The sequence below is a fragment of the Chanodichthys erythropterus genome, chromosome 5, assembly GCF_024489055.1.
Source record: "Chanodichthys erythropterus isolate Z2021 chromosome 5, ASM2448905v1, whole genome shotgun sequence".
In the NCBI taxonomy this organism is placed as follows: domain Eukaryota; kingdom Metazoa; phylum Chordata; class Actinopteri; order Cypriniformes; family Xenocyprididae; genus Chanodichthys; species Chanodichthys erythropterus.
The window spans coordinates 6626969-6641441 of record NC_090225.1 but is presented as its reverse complement, the minus strand read 5'-3'; the positions used below and the strand labels follow the sequence as shown (position 1 = coordinate 6641441).

The window sequence follows — 14473 nt, the reverse complement described above, 5'->3', positions numbered from 1 at the left end:
TGATAAAACTGATGCAGAGAACTGTACAGATTTGTTAAATTTTTAACAATTTGGATTTCATACCTCACAGGCACATGAAGAGTGTAAATCCAGATTAGTTTCTGCAGATCTAGCTATTTTAAAAAAACATTAAATTAATAAATTAATATATTTATTTATATCGGTCCACTACTGAGTGACATCTTAGGCTAAATTTACATTTGCATTTTTTTATTTGAATGTTTATTGAATTTTATGACTATAGAACATATCAAAATCACTCAAATCAAGTCCCATATATTGCAGAGTTTTAAAAATTTACAGAAAAAAACGAGTAATTTAAAAAAAAACATTTAATAAACTTCACTGAAAAGGCTTGTGTTAAATAGATGAGCAACAGTTCGTCCCTTCAGTTCAACAGCATCCAAGAGCGCCATCTAGAGTTAAAAACGGAACTGCGCAGTGATCAGCTGATTCACAGTCATGTGACCAAATACGGAAATAATTATGCAGTGTTTGTCCACAATGGCAGCGTGATACTTTGACACAAGTTTATTATATTGAAGACACCTTTTGAAGCAAATATGCTACTTGTGTGTGTATTCTTATAGTCTTTATGAAATGTTAAATCAGATATGGTGCTTTGTTTCTTAATCCACACGGTGTGTCCGGTGAGCGCTCTGTCCGCAGGCGAGATCCGGATACTGTACGCGCGCGTATTCGGACCAGAGACCGGGGATGGTTGTGATTTCACACCGGAGCAGAGACGACTGGTGCAGAAAGAGAAGCTTCACTTGGTAGCGAGGTGAGATGATAAAACAATTTACAGGTCGCAGAGCTGCTTTCCAGAACAGTACTGCTCGCCAGACAATTAACGCTAAATTACATAGGGGTGGAGTGGGGTAAGATGAGCCATTCTTTACTTCTGTGGTCGTCAAGATAAGGGAAAATTAGGCAGAAGTACAATGAAAGTATTTAAAGTAATTTCAGAATGCTTCCTATCATGATCAGAATACATTTATGACAAAGGGTTCTAAAAATTTCTTTTTTATAAAAAAAAAAAAAGTGTTCTTCTGGCTCAATTTACCCCAGGTTAGGGGTAAGATGAGCCGAGTCAGTAGGTGGGTGTAAGCTGACCATCTAACTGAATCTGAATCAAACCCATGTAAAATTTTAAAGATAATGTACCTATTTTAAAAACTAATTTAATAATTAAATATCATTTTTACAAATATTTCTTTTTTTTTAAGCTAAATTAAACAACATAAAATCAACCCAAGTTGAAATTTCAGTATAATTTAATTGTTTGCATTTCTGAAACGATATGTTGAACATCAAAGCTTTCCATAAACAGACTAAACAGAGAGTATGTTGAGTAAAATTAATTAAAAACTAAATAAATGTCACTGAAATTAATAAACATTTTAATCAAAAGGTTCTTGACATGGTAGTTTTTCTGCAATGTCGACCAAGTTAGGCCATTAGGGACTACAGGTGGAAAGATATATATGATTAAACATCCTCTGGTTCATATCAGAGAAGGATTTGGTGTACTTGTGCACTGTTCCTATCAAATAAACTCGACTTTAACTTAAATTCATTGACTTATGGTGGGGTAAGTTAAAACGCTGGCTCAATTTACCCCACAGCATTTGGCTCACTTTGCCCCACAGCTGCCATTTTAGGGAAAGCTAGCTAGCTTACCAATTCAGAATAATATTTAGCTAAATGACTTGCATGGTTTTATACGTTGCTAAATCACCAATATGCATCATAAATAGTTTTAGACCTGGACAAATTTGCTTTGATGAAACAGCCATTACATCTGTTATTAAAATTTTACTTTGACAAGCCAAAAACAGTTTTTAAAGTAAATGAGCGACTTCCACTCCTCCCATGTGCTTCTCCTTTTCACAGTCTGGCAGAAATGATGGGTGGTTCTAAAATATATGGTCACATGACAATAAAATGGTACGGTTGCCAAGATACAGGGGGTGGGTCAACTTACCCACTGGCTCATCTTACCCCACTCTCCCCTAATTATCACAAAAAGTAAACAGTTTTTTTACGTGCCCTCTTCTTTTATCAAAATATAAATTGTAATGACAACTATTCTCTGATGATGTTTTTACTGGCGCAGGGGCGGGACAATCTGTCATTCACACAAGATCACAGCAATAGCAAACCACAACAATCCAGTCAATTCCCGATGGACAATATCAAGACCCGCCCTTTTTCTTCTTTGAGAATCTGTTCACTCGGATATACGTCACATTATCTATTCATATCTGTCTGTCGATAGTTATTCATAACTATCGCAACTTCCATTTCATGCCAACCTTAATACCAAGGCTGCATCTAAAATAGCATACTATCTTGAGTAGGTACTTATTTTGAGTAAGTACTTACTTTGTGACCACTAAGAAAGTACATTCTATGTAGTATGAATGTGTAGTGTGAATGAACCAGGAATCAGGTCTCCTATAGAACCCAGGCAGTAACGCCTGATCAAAAGTTATCCTTTTATGTCTTGACTAATTATAACCTATTTCACTATTGTATGGTTTATAACATTAAGTGCACAAACAAAATGCTTGAGATATAAAATGAATGCCTATGTATTGCATAATAAAACAAACCGGAAGCAAAAAACATACCTAATATAAGATAAACTAGCAGGCTAATCAGGTAGATGTATGCTATACTAGTACATAAGCTAAAAAACAGTAAGAACGAGAAATGCTTGATTTCACAACCTATAGCTTTAGTTATATACTAGTATAGAACCTTAAACTATATAAATCATAATGTAATTTTGCAGGAATTATAATCAGGCCTCAAAAATACTACCCATTAAAAGTCTGTTGAACCAATGTGATCATTCGGGGTCCTAAAGGAGACTCTATTTCTCACCACACCGGATGTACTGCATTTGCCATGTTGTTATTATCATGTGATCAGTTACATCTCTTCACTGTAGTAGTAGTAGGTCATCCGGGTACTTTTTGTCTGCTCTTTTATGAGTACTGAGAATTTAGACCTGCTACTCTTGTAACATACTGTTTTTTGCCTACTATTAAGTAGGGAAGTATGCGATTTTGGATGCAGCCCAAGTATCTGCATTATCAATAAGTGCAGTAACGATGGTATTTTGTCAGAAACTATGGTACATTTTTGTATGTGAAGTAAACCCATGGGAAACAATAATCTCCATTTCTGCCCTTCCTCTCTCTCAGACAGGTGAGGAGTGCGGTGGCTCTGAGTAGGGAGGCCTCAGGCTGTCTGTGTACTGAGGCTGTGCTGGGAGAGGAGGCTGTCGCTCTGGGTGAAGCTGACAGGGGTGTGTTTTCCCTGGGCAGCGCAGAGCTGTTTCCAGATCGGAGTGTTGTTCTGTGGCTGGGGGTGCAGTCACTAGCATTCACTCTTGTCTGCAGACCACACGAGAACCTTATGCTCGCAGAGGGTGCGCTTCGCAATATTGCACGCCACTGCCTGGAGGAGCTACGTCTGCTGGGACCTGGTGCTGAGGTGAGGTTTTGCTAGGACCCGTTCACACTAAGGAAGATAATGATAAAGATACAGTTCTAAGTATTGTTCTAAATATAAAAAAATGGCAAAGTCGACACCACAACTATTATGATAATGGCACAGATGAACGATACTGTTGAAATTACTTTTACAGTGATTTACAGCTGATGAATGACAAAAACATTGACAGTCAGTGTTTTCGTCCTCTGTCGCCTCACTATATGAACGCACAAATTCATCTCCAGAGCTGCTCTGAAAGTCACTTCATCAGCATTTACCCGTTTCGTTTGAGAAAACTAACGTTACCGTCATAAACACAGAGAAACTCAAAGCTCTAGGCAAACCGTCAAAATAAAAGTTCCATTTAACTTGACAGAAACATATTACTGTTGTACAGTAGAATTTAGATAAATTAATTTAATATTAATATTTTAAACAATAATTTCAGTGTTTCTTCCATGTTTTAATTTTAACAGTAAAGCTCTGTTGTGCAGCACATTGTTTGAGAAAAAAAGTTAAATTTCATGATTAAAAGATAAAGTAAATGGTATGCGTTCATTTGATTGGCAGAAAAATTTAAATACTCAACAGAACTTCTGAAAAAAAAAAATTAATAAAAATATATTTTTAAATTAATTAATATTGTTGTTTTTAAGAATTCAATTAATTATACATGCTTTTTGATTATTAAAATGGAATTAAACCATTAAAATGGAATCCAGAAAATAGAATTTGGTAAAATAAAATTTGAGAGGAAAGAATAAAACATAGGGCCCCCCCAAAAAAATTTAATTTTTTTTGTTAAACTTTTATTAAATTGTTGGTAAATTGGACAAGATTCATTATTTCAATAAGTTAGACATGGTTTTTGATTACTAACATTTAATTTAACCATCAAAATAGAGTCAAAAAATAAATAAAACGTGAAAAAACGGAATCCAGAAAAATTAAAACGGAAAAAACGGAATTTGGGAAAAAATAAAACGGACTTTGGGGAGAAAAAAAAAAAAAATTATAGGGCACTAGATATGCTGATTTTGCTGCTCAAGAAAACCGTTGTGCTGCTTAATATTTTTGTGGAAATGCATTTTTTTTTCAAGATTCTTTGATGAATAGAAAGCTTAAAAGTAGCATTTACTTGAAATAGATTTTTTGCAACAACTTTGCTCTCACTTCTGTTCTTATCAATTTATTGTGTCCTTGCTGAATAAAAATATTAATTTCTTTTAAAGAAATCTTGCTAACCCCAAACTTTTGAATGGTAGTTTAAAAGATAAAGGCATTCTTATTGTGTATTTGAGTGAGACATTTGGTGTTTTCATTATATCATTGTATAGATAGGCTGAAAATGACTTTTATTGTTATAGCTGAACTGAACTTCTGTTGAACTCTCATAATCTTATGAAGTAGTAGACTGAGCGCAAGATTTTCTTGTGTCTGCTGGCCTAGTTTCTTTCCACCAATATGCCTTACAGTGGACACATTCTGTATGTTTGGCTGTTGATTACATTGTAATCAATACATTCATAGAAAAGCAACTCAACGAGCTCAGGTGTATTTTCTTCAGACATTCACTGCAAAATTATATAATTTCCAGTTACTGTATGACAAGGGCCAGATTTGTTGTCAGGCAGTGAACAAGGACACAAATTCAAATTAAATAGGCAGACCGCCAAGCTATTGATTATTTGACACTACCATTTTTCCTCTGGCTGACTTAGCTGTTATTTTCAGGTGTTGCTGAAAAGTGATCGAGTGGACGCATTGTTGCACAGACTCCTTCCTCATGGTCAGCTCCTCTTCCTCAACCACCGTTTTGCCTCCAGCCTGAATAAAGAGATAGCGAGCTACGGGAGCAAATGAAAGAGTATGTGTATTGGTAGAATCACATTGGTGAGCCATTTGCCACATATTTAGAGGGTAATATATAAATATGCCTGATAAATCCTGGATGTTCCGATCTAGGAGATTTGGGGGAACCATTTCTCCTTTGAAAGTGTAATGCACGCTTCCACGGTTCAAAGAAGGCATTTGAAAAGTAGAAGATTGTACCCACAAAGTGTATTGTGAACTGGTTTTTCCCTTTGAGGAAACCAAAAGGCACATGTTCTAAAACTTTAATTGCAGTTTGACATCAGATTAGATGGAAAAAAGAGTGAACCACAAAAGCAGTACAGCTTATAATATCCCAGTGAGAGATTCTTCAAGTAAAGCCCTTTACACATTTGATCGTTCAGGCAGAATGACTTTGAAGTACCTGATTAACTGCTCATAAATGGTCAATTGATAACATTGTTCATTGAGTTTCTTGTTAATTAAAGTCTGAATTTATATTATTATTATATTATATTACTGTCTGGATGGGTCAAAATAAAACCATTGTGTTATATACTAACTCTCCTCTAGAGGGCAGTGTTGCATTTTATTAATTGCTGTGTGTTGCTTTAGTCAAGTGCACTGCAATTTGAATAATCCTGTAACACTTTCATCTAAAATAATTCAATAGTTCACAGCAGTGTGTCTGCCAACAGATCTGAGATGTCTGATTGACAAGGCCGTATGTCGCCTTCATATCTAGGCCAAAAGAGCAATAACACAATTCCTGAAAATCCATTTTTATTTCCTCTTTCCTCTGATTTAATAATACAAGTTGCCTCTGTCATCATGCTGTGCTGGGAATGAAGGGAGGGTGAGGATGTCCTCTTAGAGAAAGTGTGAGGCCAGTCATCATAACTCACAAGTACCATGGTTCAATATGTTAACTGGTGAGGATGAGGGTTTTCTGGCTTCTGCCTGTGTCATCTGCCTTGACAAACTATGTGACGTTGGTATGTCTCTCACATCTAGCAGGACAAGAGCGCCATTAAATCTCTATAGCTGTGAAGTGTTGTTCGGGCATTTGCATTAAAAGAACCTAACACATTAACATGACATCACAGTGGCATTTGTATTGAAGGTGTGTGTGCTCACAGATAACTCAAAAATGTTTCTGAATTTTTAAACTTTTTTTCTTGAAGTACATTTGAAATGTTAAGCTTGTATTTTGTGAAATAATTGTTATAGTTTAGATTTTCATAATCAATTTTCACACCTCGTTTAGACATCTTAAAGGCTTTCACAGCAAAAAAAACTCCACTTTATTTCTATGTAAACACTGTCTCCATATGTGAAAACAGCTCTTTGCTGCACTCACACATGAGTTGTGATACTGTTGTTGCAAAATGTGCTGAACAAGACGTTAATCTTGTTAAAAATTACCACCTTTACAGCTTTTTTTCTTATGCTGGGATAATGGCCGTAACCAGGGTCTGGGGTGGGGTGTTAAGAATTGTGCTAAATGTATTTTGCACTAATGTTTTTTTGTCAGAACTAAGGTTCTGATGAAATACATAGGTGCATTTGTTGGTCTGAGCTATAAATATGGATATTTTCCTTACCAAAACGCATAAGGTAAGCTGTAAATTTGTATATTTTTCTTACAAAATGCATCGCTTTGCTTCAGAAGGCCTTTATTAACCCTCTGGAGCCGTATGGATTTCTTTTATGATGGATAGATGTTCTTTTTTTGTGCTTCAAAATCTCTATTCATTTCTATTATAAAGCTTGGAAGAGCCAGGATATTTTTTAATATAACTCTGATTGTGTTTGGCTGAAAAAAAAGTCGTATACACCTAGAATGGCTCGAGGGCAAGTAAATTACCCCTTAAAGGCTTAGTTCACCCAAAAATGTAAATTCTGTTATTAATTACTCAACCTCTTGTTGTTCCACACCTGTAAGACCTTTGTTTATCGTCAGAACAGAAATCAAGATATTTTTGATGAAATCTGATGGCTCAGTGAGGCCTCTATTGCCAGCAATGTCACCGAACTTCTTTAGATCTAGAAAGGTACTCAAAACATACTTAAATGGCCAGCAGCCATATCACCCTGTAGCCAAAGACTGGTTGCCCACTGAAGCTAAGCAGGGCTGAGCCTGGTTAGTACCTGGATGGGTGACCTCCTGGGAAAACTAGGTAGCTGCTGGAAGAGGTGTTAGTGGCCTCACCTAACACCTGCTCACCCTGTGGTCTGTGTGGGTCCTAACGCCCCAGTATAGTGACGGGGACACTGTACTGTAACAAGCACCATCCTTCGGATGAGATGTTAAACCGAGGTCCTGACTCTCTGTGGTCGTTCTTGTAAAGAGTAGGGGTGTAACCCCGGTGTCCTGGCCAAATTCCCTCCATAGGCCCATACCAATAACGGCCTCCTAATAATCCCCATCCATTTAAATTGGCTCTTTCACTCTCTCTCTCTGGTGGATGAGGAGAGACCCCTGATATGATTAAGCGCTTTGGGTGTACAGTTGTACATAGGAAAGCGCTATATAAATGCCTCATTCATTCATTCATTCATTCATTCAAAAGTTCATGTGAGTTCAGTTGTTCAACCTTAATATTATAAAGTTTTTGTGCCAAAAAACAACAACAACAACAACTTTTCAACATATCTAGTGATGGCCGATTTCAAAACGCTGCTTCATGAAGCTTTACAAATCTTTTGTTTCGAATCAGTGATTCGGATCATGTATCAAACTGCTCATGTCACTTTGCGCTCCAAACAACTTATTTGAAACAAAAGATTCAAAAAGCTTCAAAGCAGCGTTTTGAAATCGGCCATCACTAGATATTGTTGAAAAGTCATTATTTAGTTTTTTTTGCACAAAAAGTATTCTCGTCGCTTTATAATATTAAGGTAGAACCACTGTAGTCACATTAACTGTTTTAAATATGTTTTGAGTACCTTTCTGGATCTTGAGAAGGTCGGTGACATTGCTGTCACTGCAGGCCTCACTGAGCCATCTGATTTCATCAAAAATATCTTAATTTGTGTTCCGAAGATGAACATAGATCTTACGGGTGTAGAACGACATGAGGGTGAGTAATTAATGACAGAATTTTCATTTTTGGGTGAACTAACCAACAAGCGGATGCAATGAGACCTGTTTTCCTGTTTGTTCATGTGATGTTTGGCATAAAGCCTATAATAACGAAACATTAAAATGTTTTTCTGTTTTGTTTTTCTGAGGTAATTTTGAAACAATCCATGTTTGCAGTAGATGGTCTTTTTGATAGAGAAAACAGATTTCTGATAGGTATTTTCAATTTTCATAGTGTATATTCATTCAAGAAGATATTGTGCACACAAATGAAGAAATAACTAATTTGTTTTCCATTCTAATTTATTTAGTTAAATTGTAGCCACAATTCAACTTAAAAAAAGGGAATGAATAAATAAAACCTGGCCATTAAGTCAAGTCAAGTCAAGTCAAATTTATTTATATAGCGCTTTTACAATTGGTAATTGTTTCAAAGCAGCTTTACATATTAGAAGCACAGAAAAAAAAAAGGGAAGTGGTTAAAACTGTACAAACAAGCGTGGTAATATGTAACATATACAAGATGGTGCTACATTAAGCCAATGTCGGCTGACTTCCAGGGGTGGAAAAAACCCCCTAGGAGAAAAACCCAGCGTGCTAGCACTGGGAAAAAAGTCCTAGGAGGGAAAAAACCCCTTGGAAGATATATATATATGTAAATGTATATGGAGATCAAAATCTGAATTGTACATTTTTATTATAGAGTTTAAAAATCGATTATATATAAATATATGTAAGCGGATACGGGGATCCTGGGCTACGTTGTAGTCAGGTCCAGACGCAGGTTCTCCATCTGACCTGGATACGGCCTGGATCCAGCACCCGGCAAACCTCAGGATAAGCAGAGAGACAGATATTAGCGTAGATGCCATTTTTGTTCTGATGTACAGGTATATCTAGTGTTATAGGAAATGTTCTCGGTTCCGGCCGACCTAATTATTGCAGCGTAACAATCCTTTAACGGATTTGAAAAATGTTAATGTATTGATAATGTGTTATGTGTATGCAAGAGCAAAGAGATGTGTTTTTAGTCTAGATTTAAACTGACAGAGTGTGTCTGCTTCCCGAACAATGCTAGGAAGATTGTTCCAGAGTTTAGGTGCTAAATAGGAAAATGATCTGCCGCCTTCAGTTGATTTTGATATTCTGGGTATTATCAACTGGCCTAAATTCTGAGATCGCAATAAACGTGAAGGACTATAATGCATTAAGAGCTCACTTAGGTACTGGGGAGCTAAACCATTTAGAGCTTTATAAGTAAGTAGCAAGATTTTAAAATCTATACGATGTTTAATAGGGAGCCAATGTAATGTTGACAGAACTGGGCTAATATGGTCATACTTTCTGGTTCTAGTAAGAACTCTAGCTGCCGCATTTTGAACCAACTGTAGTTTGTTTAAAAGCCGAGCAGAACAACCACCCAGTAGAGCGTTACAATAATCTAGTCTTGAGGTCATGAATGCATGAACCAACTGTTCCGCATTTGTCATTGAGAGCATATGTCGTAATTTAGATATATTTTTTAGATGGAAGAAGGCGGTTTTACAGATACTAGAAACATGACTTTCAAATGAAAGATTGGTATCAAAGAGCACACCCAGGTTCCTAACTGAGGACGAAGGTTTAATGGAGCACCCGTCAAGTGTTAGAGAGTATTCAAGGTTTTTTCGTGAGGAAGTTTTTGGTCCAAAGATTAGGAAATCAGTTTTTTCTGAATTTAATAATAAGAAATTTCTTGTCATCCAGTTTTTAATGTCAGCTATGCATTCTGTTAGTTTTGTGAATTTGTAGGTTTCGTCAGGGCGCGAGGAAATATAGAGCTGAGTATCGTCAGCGTAGCAGTGAAAACTAACACCATGCTTCCTAATTATCTCTCCTAAGGGCAGCATGTACAGAGTGAAAAGCAACGGTCCTAATACTGAGCCTTGTGGTACCCCATATTTAACCTGTGATCGATACGACATCTCTTCATTAACTACCACAGACTGATAACGGTCAGATAAGTATGATTTGAACCATGCCAAAGCAATTCCACTAATGCCAATATAGTTTTCAAGTCTTTTTAAAAGAATGTTATGATCGATAGTGTCAAAAGCAGCACTGAGATCTAATAACACTAATAGAGAAATACAGCCACGATCGGATGATAGGAGTAGATCGTTTGTAACTCTAACGAGAGCAGTCTCAGTACTATGGTATGGTCTAAATCCTGACTGGAAATCCTCACAGATTCCATTTCTTTCTAAAAAGGAACACAGTTGTGTTGAAACTGTCTTTTCTAGTATCTTTGACAGAAAAGGTAGATTCGAGATTGGCCTGTAATTTACTAAATCTCTCGGATCTAGTTGAGGTTTTTTAATAAGAGGTTTGATAATAGCCTGCTTAAAGGTTTTTGGCACGTGTCCTAGTGTTAAAGATGAATTAATTATATCAAGAAGTGGACCTACGACCTCTGGAAGCATTTCTTTCAGTAGTTTAGTCGGCATTGGGTCTAACATACATGTCGTTGATTTTGATGATTTGATAAGTTTAGATAATTCTTCCTCTCCTATAGCGGCGAATGATTCTAGTTTTACCTCAGGGACACTACAGTGCACTGTCTGAAGAGAAACTGTAGACGGATGCATGTTTATAATTTTCTCTCTAATAATATCAATCTTGCAAGTAAAGAAGTTCATAAAGTCATTATTGCTGTGCTCTATGGAAACGTCAGCAAGTGAATCTCTGTTTCTAGTTAATTTAGCCACTGTGTCAAATAAATACCTAGGATTATGTTTGTTTTCTATTAAGAGATTTGAAAAATAAGTAGATCTAGCATTTCTTATGGCTGTTCTGTACTCAATCATTTTTTCTTTCCACGAAAGGCGAAAAACTTCTAGTTTTGTTTTCTTCCAACTACGTTCAGCTTTTCTAACAGTTCGTTTTAGAGCCCGAGTGTGCTCATCATACCACGGCGTTGGATTAGTTTCCTTAATCTTCTTTAGACGTAAAGGAGCGACCGCATCTAATGTGCTGGAAAAGAGAGAGCCAATAGTTTCTGTTGCAGCATCGAGTTCTTCTAAGTTGTCAGGTATACTAAGGCGATGAAACTGCTCGGGGAGATTATTTATAAAGCAATCTTTAGTGGCAGACGTGATTGTTCTACAATATTTATGGCTGGGTGGTGGTTTTGTAGCCTTGGCTAATTGTATTATACACGAGACTAAATAATGATCTGATATATCATCGCTCTGCTGTAGAATTTCAACAGCATCAATATCTATTCCATGCGACAGTATTAGATCTAGGGTATGATTACGACAATGAGTGGGTCCTGACACGTGTTGTTTAACTCCAATAGAGTTTAAAATATCTGCAAATGCCAATCCAAATGCGTCTTTATTATTATCTACATGGATATTAAAATCACCAACAACAAGGACTTTATCCGCAGCCAGTACTAACTCTGATAGAAACTCAGCAAATTCTTTGATAAAGTCAGTATGGTGCCCTGGTGGCCTGTATACAGTAGCCAGCACAAATGTCAACTTACATAATGTTACATAAAGCACCATCACTTCAAAGGAATTATATTTGAAATTCTTTTGAATGATTCTGAATATATTACTATAAATTACAGCAACACCTCCCCCTTTGCCTTTCTGTCGAGGATTGTGTCGATAATCATAACCTTGAGGACTAGATTCATTTAAAGTAATGTAATCGTCTGGTTTTAGCCAGGTTTCTGTCAAACACAGCAAGTCTAGTTTATTGTCTGTGATAATTTCATTTACAATAAGTGCTTTTGAAGAAATAGATCTAATATTCAGTAACCCAAGCTTTATCATTTGTTTATCTGATTTATCTGTGATTTTCATTTTTTGAACATCAATTAAATTTTTACCCTTAAAAGGTTTTGGAAGTTTTTTGTATTTATTAGTTCGAGGTACAGACACAGTCTCTATGTGATAATATCTAGGTGAAAGTGTTTCTATGTGCTGTGAATTATCTGAGTTCTGTGACGTGAGGCGGCTAGCAGACGGTCGGTTTAGCCAGTTTGTCTGCGTCCTGATCTGGGCCCTGGTTTGTCATGTTTCAGCTCTAAGACTATTTGCCAAATTTCTAGAGAGAAGAGCAGCACCATCCCGGGAGGGATGAATACCATCTCTTTTCAACAGATCAGGTCTGCCCCAAAAGCTTTTCCAATTGTCTATGAAACCTATATTATTCTGCGCACACCACTTAGACAGCCAGCCATTGAGTGATGATAACCTGCTAACTATCTCATCACTCCGACGAACAGGAAGAGGGCCAGAACAAATTACTTTTGCTGACATTGAATTTGCGAGTTCACACACCTCTTTAATGTTAATTTTAGTGATCTCCGACTGGCGAAGTCGAACATCATTTGTGCCGACGTGGATAATGATTTTAGAATATTTACGTTTAGCATTAGCCAGCACTTTTAAATTTGCTTTGATGTCAGGTGCTCTGGCCCCCGGCAAACATGTGACTATGGTGGCTGGTGTCTCTATTTTCACGTTCCGTGTAATAGAATCGCCAATTACTAGGGCACTTTCAACAGGATTCTCAGTGGGTGCGTCACTGAGTGGGGAGAACCTGTTTGATGTTCTAATCGGAACGGAAGAGTGGTGTTTGTTCTTGCCATTATGCCGCCTCACAGTCACCCAGTTAGCCTGCTGCGTGGCTTCTACAACCGGAACCGAATGTGTAGTGTTTACTAGGCTAGTCGCATCCAAAGCAGTATCTAAGGCCCTTTCATTCTCACTATCCTCAATTAAAGTTTGGATGCGTGTCTCTAATTCTGAGATTCTCTCTGTCAGCCTGACAATATCCCTGCATTTATCACATGTGTAAGTCTCACTGCTGACAGAAAGAGCTAAGCTGTACATGTTGCATTTACTACACATGATAATCGTCGGACATGACTGACCGTGTGTTTGATGAACGCCGTCCGAAAAACTGCAACGCACACGGGACTCGCTGGCTGGATGTCTCGGTCGCTTGCCGGTGCCTGGGGCGAGGGTGATGTGCGGGACGCTGTACCTCGCGGTGGATCGATGAATGCCGGGCAGCAACGTCTCCACAGCTTCCCGATCTGGCGAGGACAGATCAGAATAACATACATCGGATAAATCCGCCATTCAATCGACAAGGAAGGTTGGTTTAGAGGAAAAAAAAAAAAGAAAGTAGACGGTAGCTAGCAGGCTATGGCTAACACTAGGTGATTACGCTGGTGGATTGCTAGTAATAAATCGTTCCGTTTAGTAATACTATGCAATAGGTTAAGTAATCTAGTGAAAAATAAGAAAGTTATATTATGCGAATAGGAATAAAGAGAAGGATTTAGGATAATCTCCACGAAGCTCCGAGCGTAGATCAGACAGCTGGCAGGCAGCAGCGTTGAACCGGAAACCGCATTAATAAGAGGTCTGCTAATGTTTTGGTAAAAAGTGACTAGTAATAATAGAGCCCAACAACAGTTAGTGGTAATAAAAATAGGCACATGAAATATCCAAATATATAATTTATTTATTTTTTTGAATCGATGTTAAAACAAATAAAATGCATCATCTTGATCAGACTTTGGTGTGTTGCATTTAAATAGAATAAACAGAGAATATCATAACTGGAACATGAATAAACCTCATGACAGGGAAGTCCACCACATGCCACTCAGATATAGATTCTTTTATTTGAAAGTCATTTATATTACAAATTCTCTTTATAGCTCTTTATATTCCTCTCACAAACACATTAGCATTGTCTTTTCAAAACGGTGAATGCAAGACAGTTAGTTTCTTTTATGGCTACTCTGTTATTCTCAAAAACACAAAAATATTGTGTGTGTTTTTATTCATTCCAACATATTCATCATTCATCACAAGAGGTTCAAAAAGCCTTAGTTTTAAATGTACGCTTGCAAAACACAAATGCAATTATTACAGAAATCATAGAGCGTTTCTTGGCACATTTGGATCCACTTCAGCTGTGAAATCTGTTATTCAGCTGTCTGATGATTCTGTCTCAAATTGGGGAATATTTTTC

The 14473-nt window shown here is 37.0% G+C and overlaps 1 protein-coding gene and 1 pseudogene across 1 annotated transcript; both read left to right on the top strand.

Moving 5' to 3' along the window:
• The first annotated feature begins 448 nt into the window (after positions 1 to 448).
• Positions 449 to 7294, top strand: ap5s1 (adaptor related protein complex 5 subunit sigma 1). The gene is made up of 3 exons (XM_067385800.1): positions 449 to 784; positions 3216 to 3507; positions 5242 to 7294. Exons 1-3 carry the CDS (start codon positions 615 to 617, stop codon positions 5368 to 5370), a joined length of 591 nt encoding a protein of 196 aa, XP_067241901.1. The 5' UTR covers positions 449 to 614; the 3' UTR covers positions 5371 to 7294.
• Positions 7295 to 7416: 122 nt separating this feature from the next.
• LOC137020885 (5S ribosomal RNA) lies at positions 7417 to 7533 on the top strand (annotated as a pseudogene).
• The last annotated feature ends 6940 nt before the right edge of the window (positions 7534 to 14473 follow it).

What these genes read in the sequence shown, in the direction of transcription:
- ap5s1 (XM_067385800.1), top strand. Translation starts at nt 615, where the DNA reads ATGGTGCTTTGTTTCTTAATCCACACGGTGTGTCCGGTGAGCGCTCTG. An exon ending in AAGCTTCACTTGGTAGCGAG is followed by an intron (nt 785 to 3,215) that starts GTGAGATGATAA and finishes CCTCTCTCTCAG; the next exon opens with ACAGGTGAGGAGTGCGGTGG. An exon ending in TGCTGGGACCTGGTGCTGAG is followed by an intron (nt 3,508 to 5,241) that starts GTGAGGTTTTGC and finishes TGTTATTTTCAG; the next exon opens with GTGTTGCTGAAAAGTGATCG.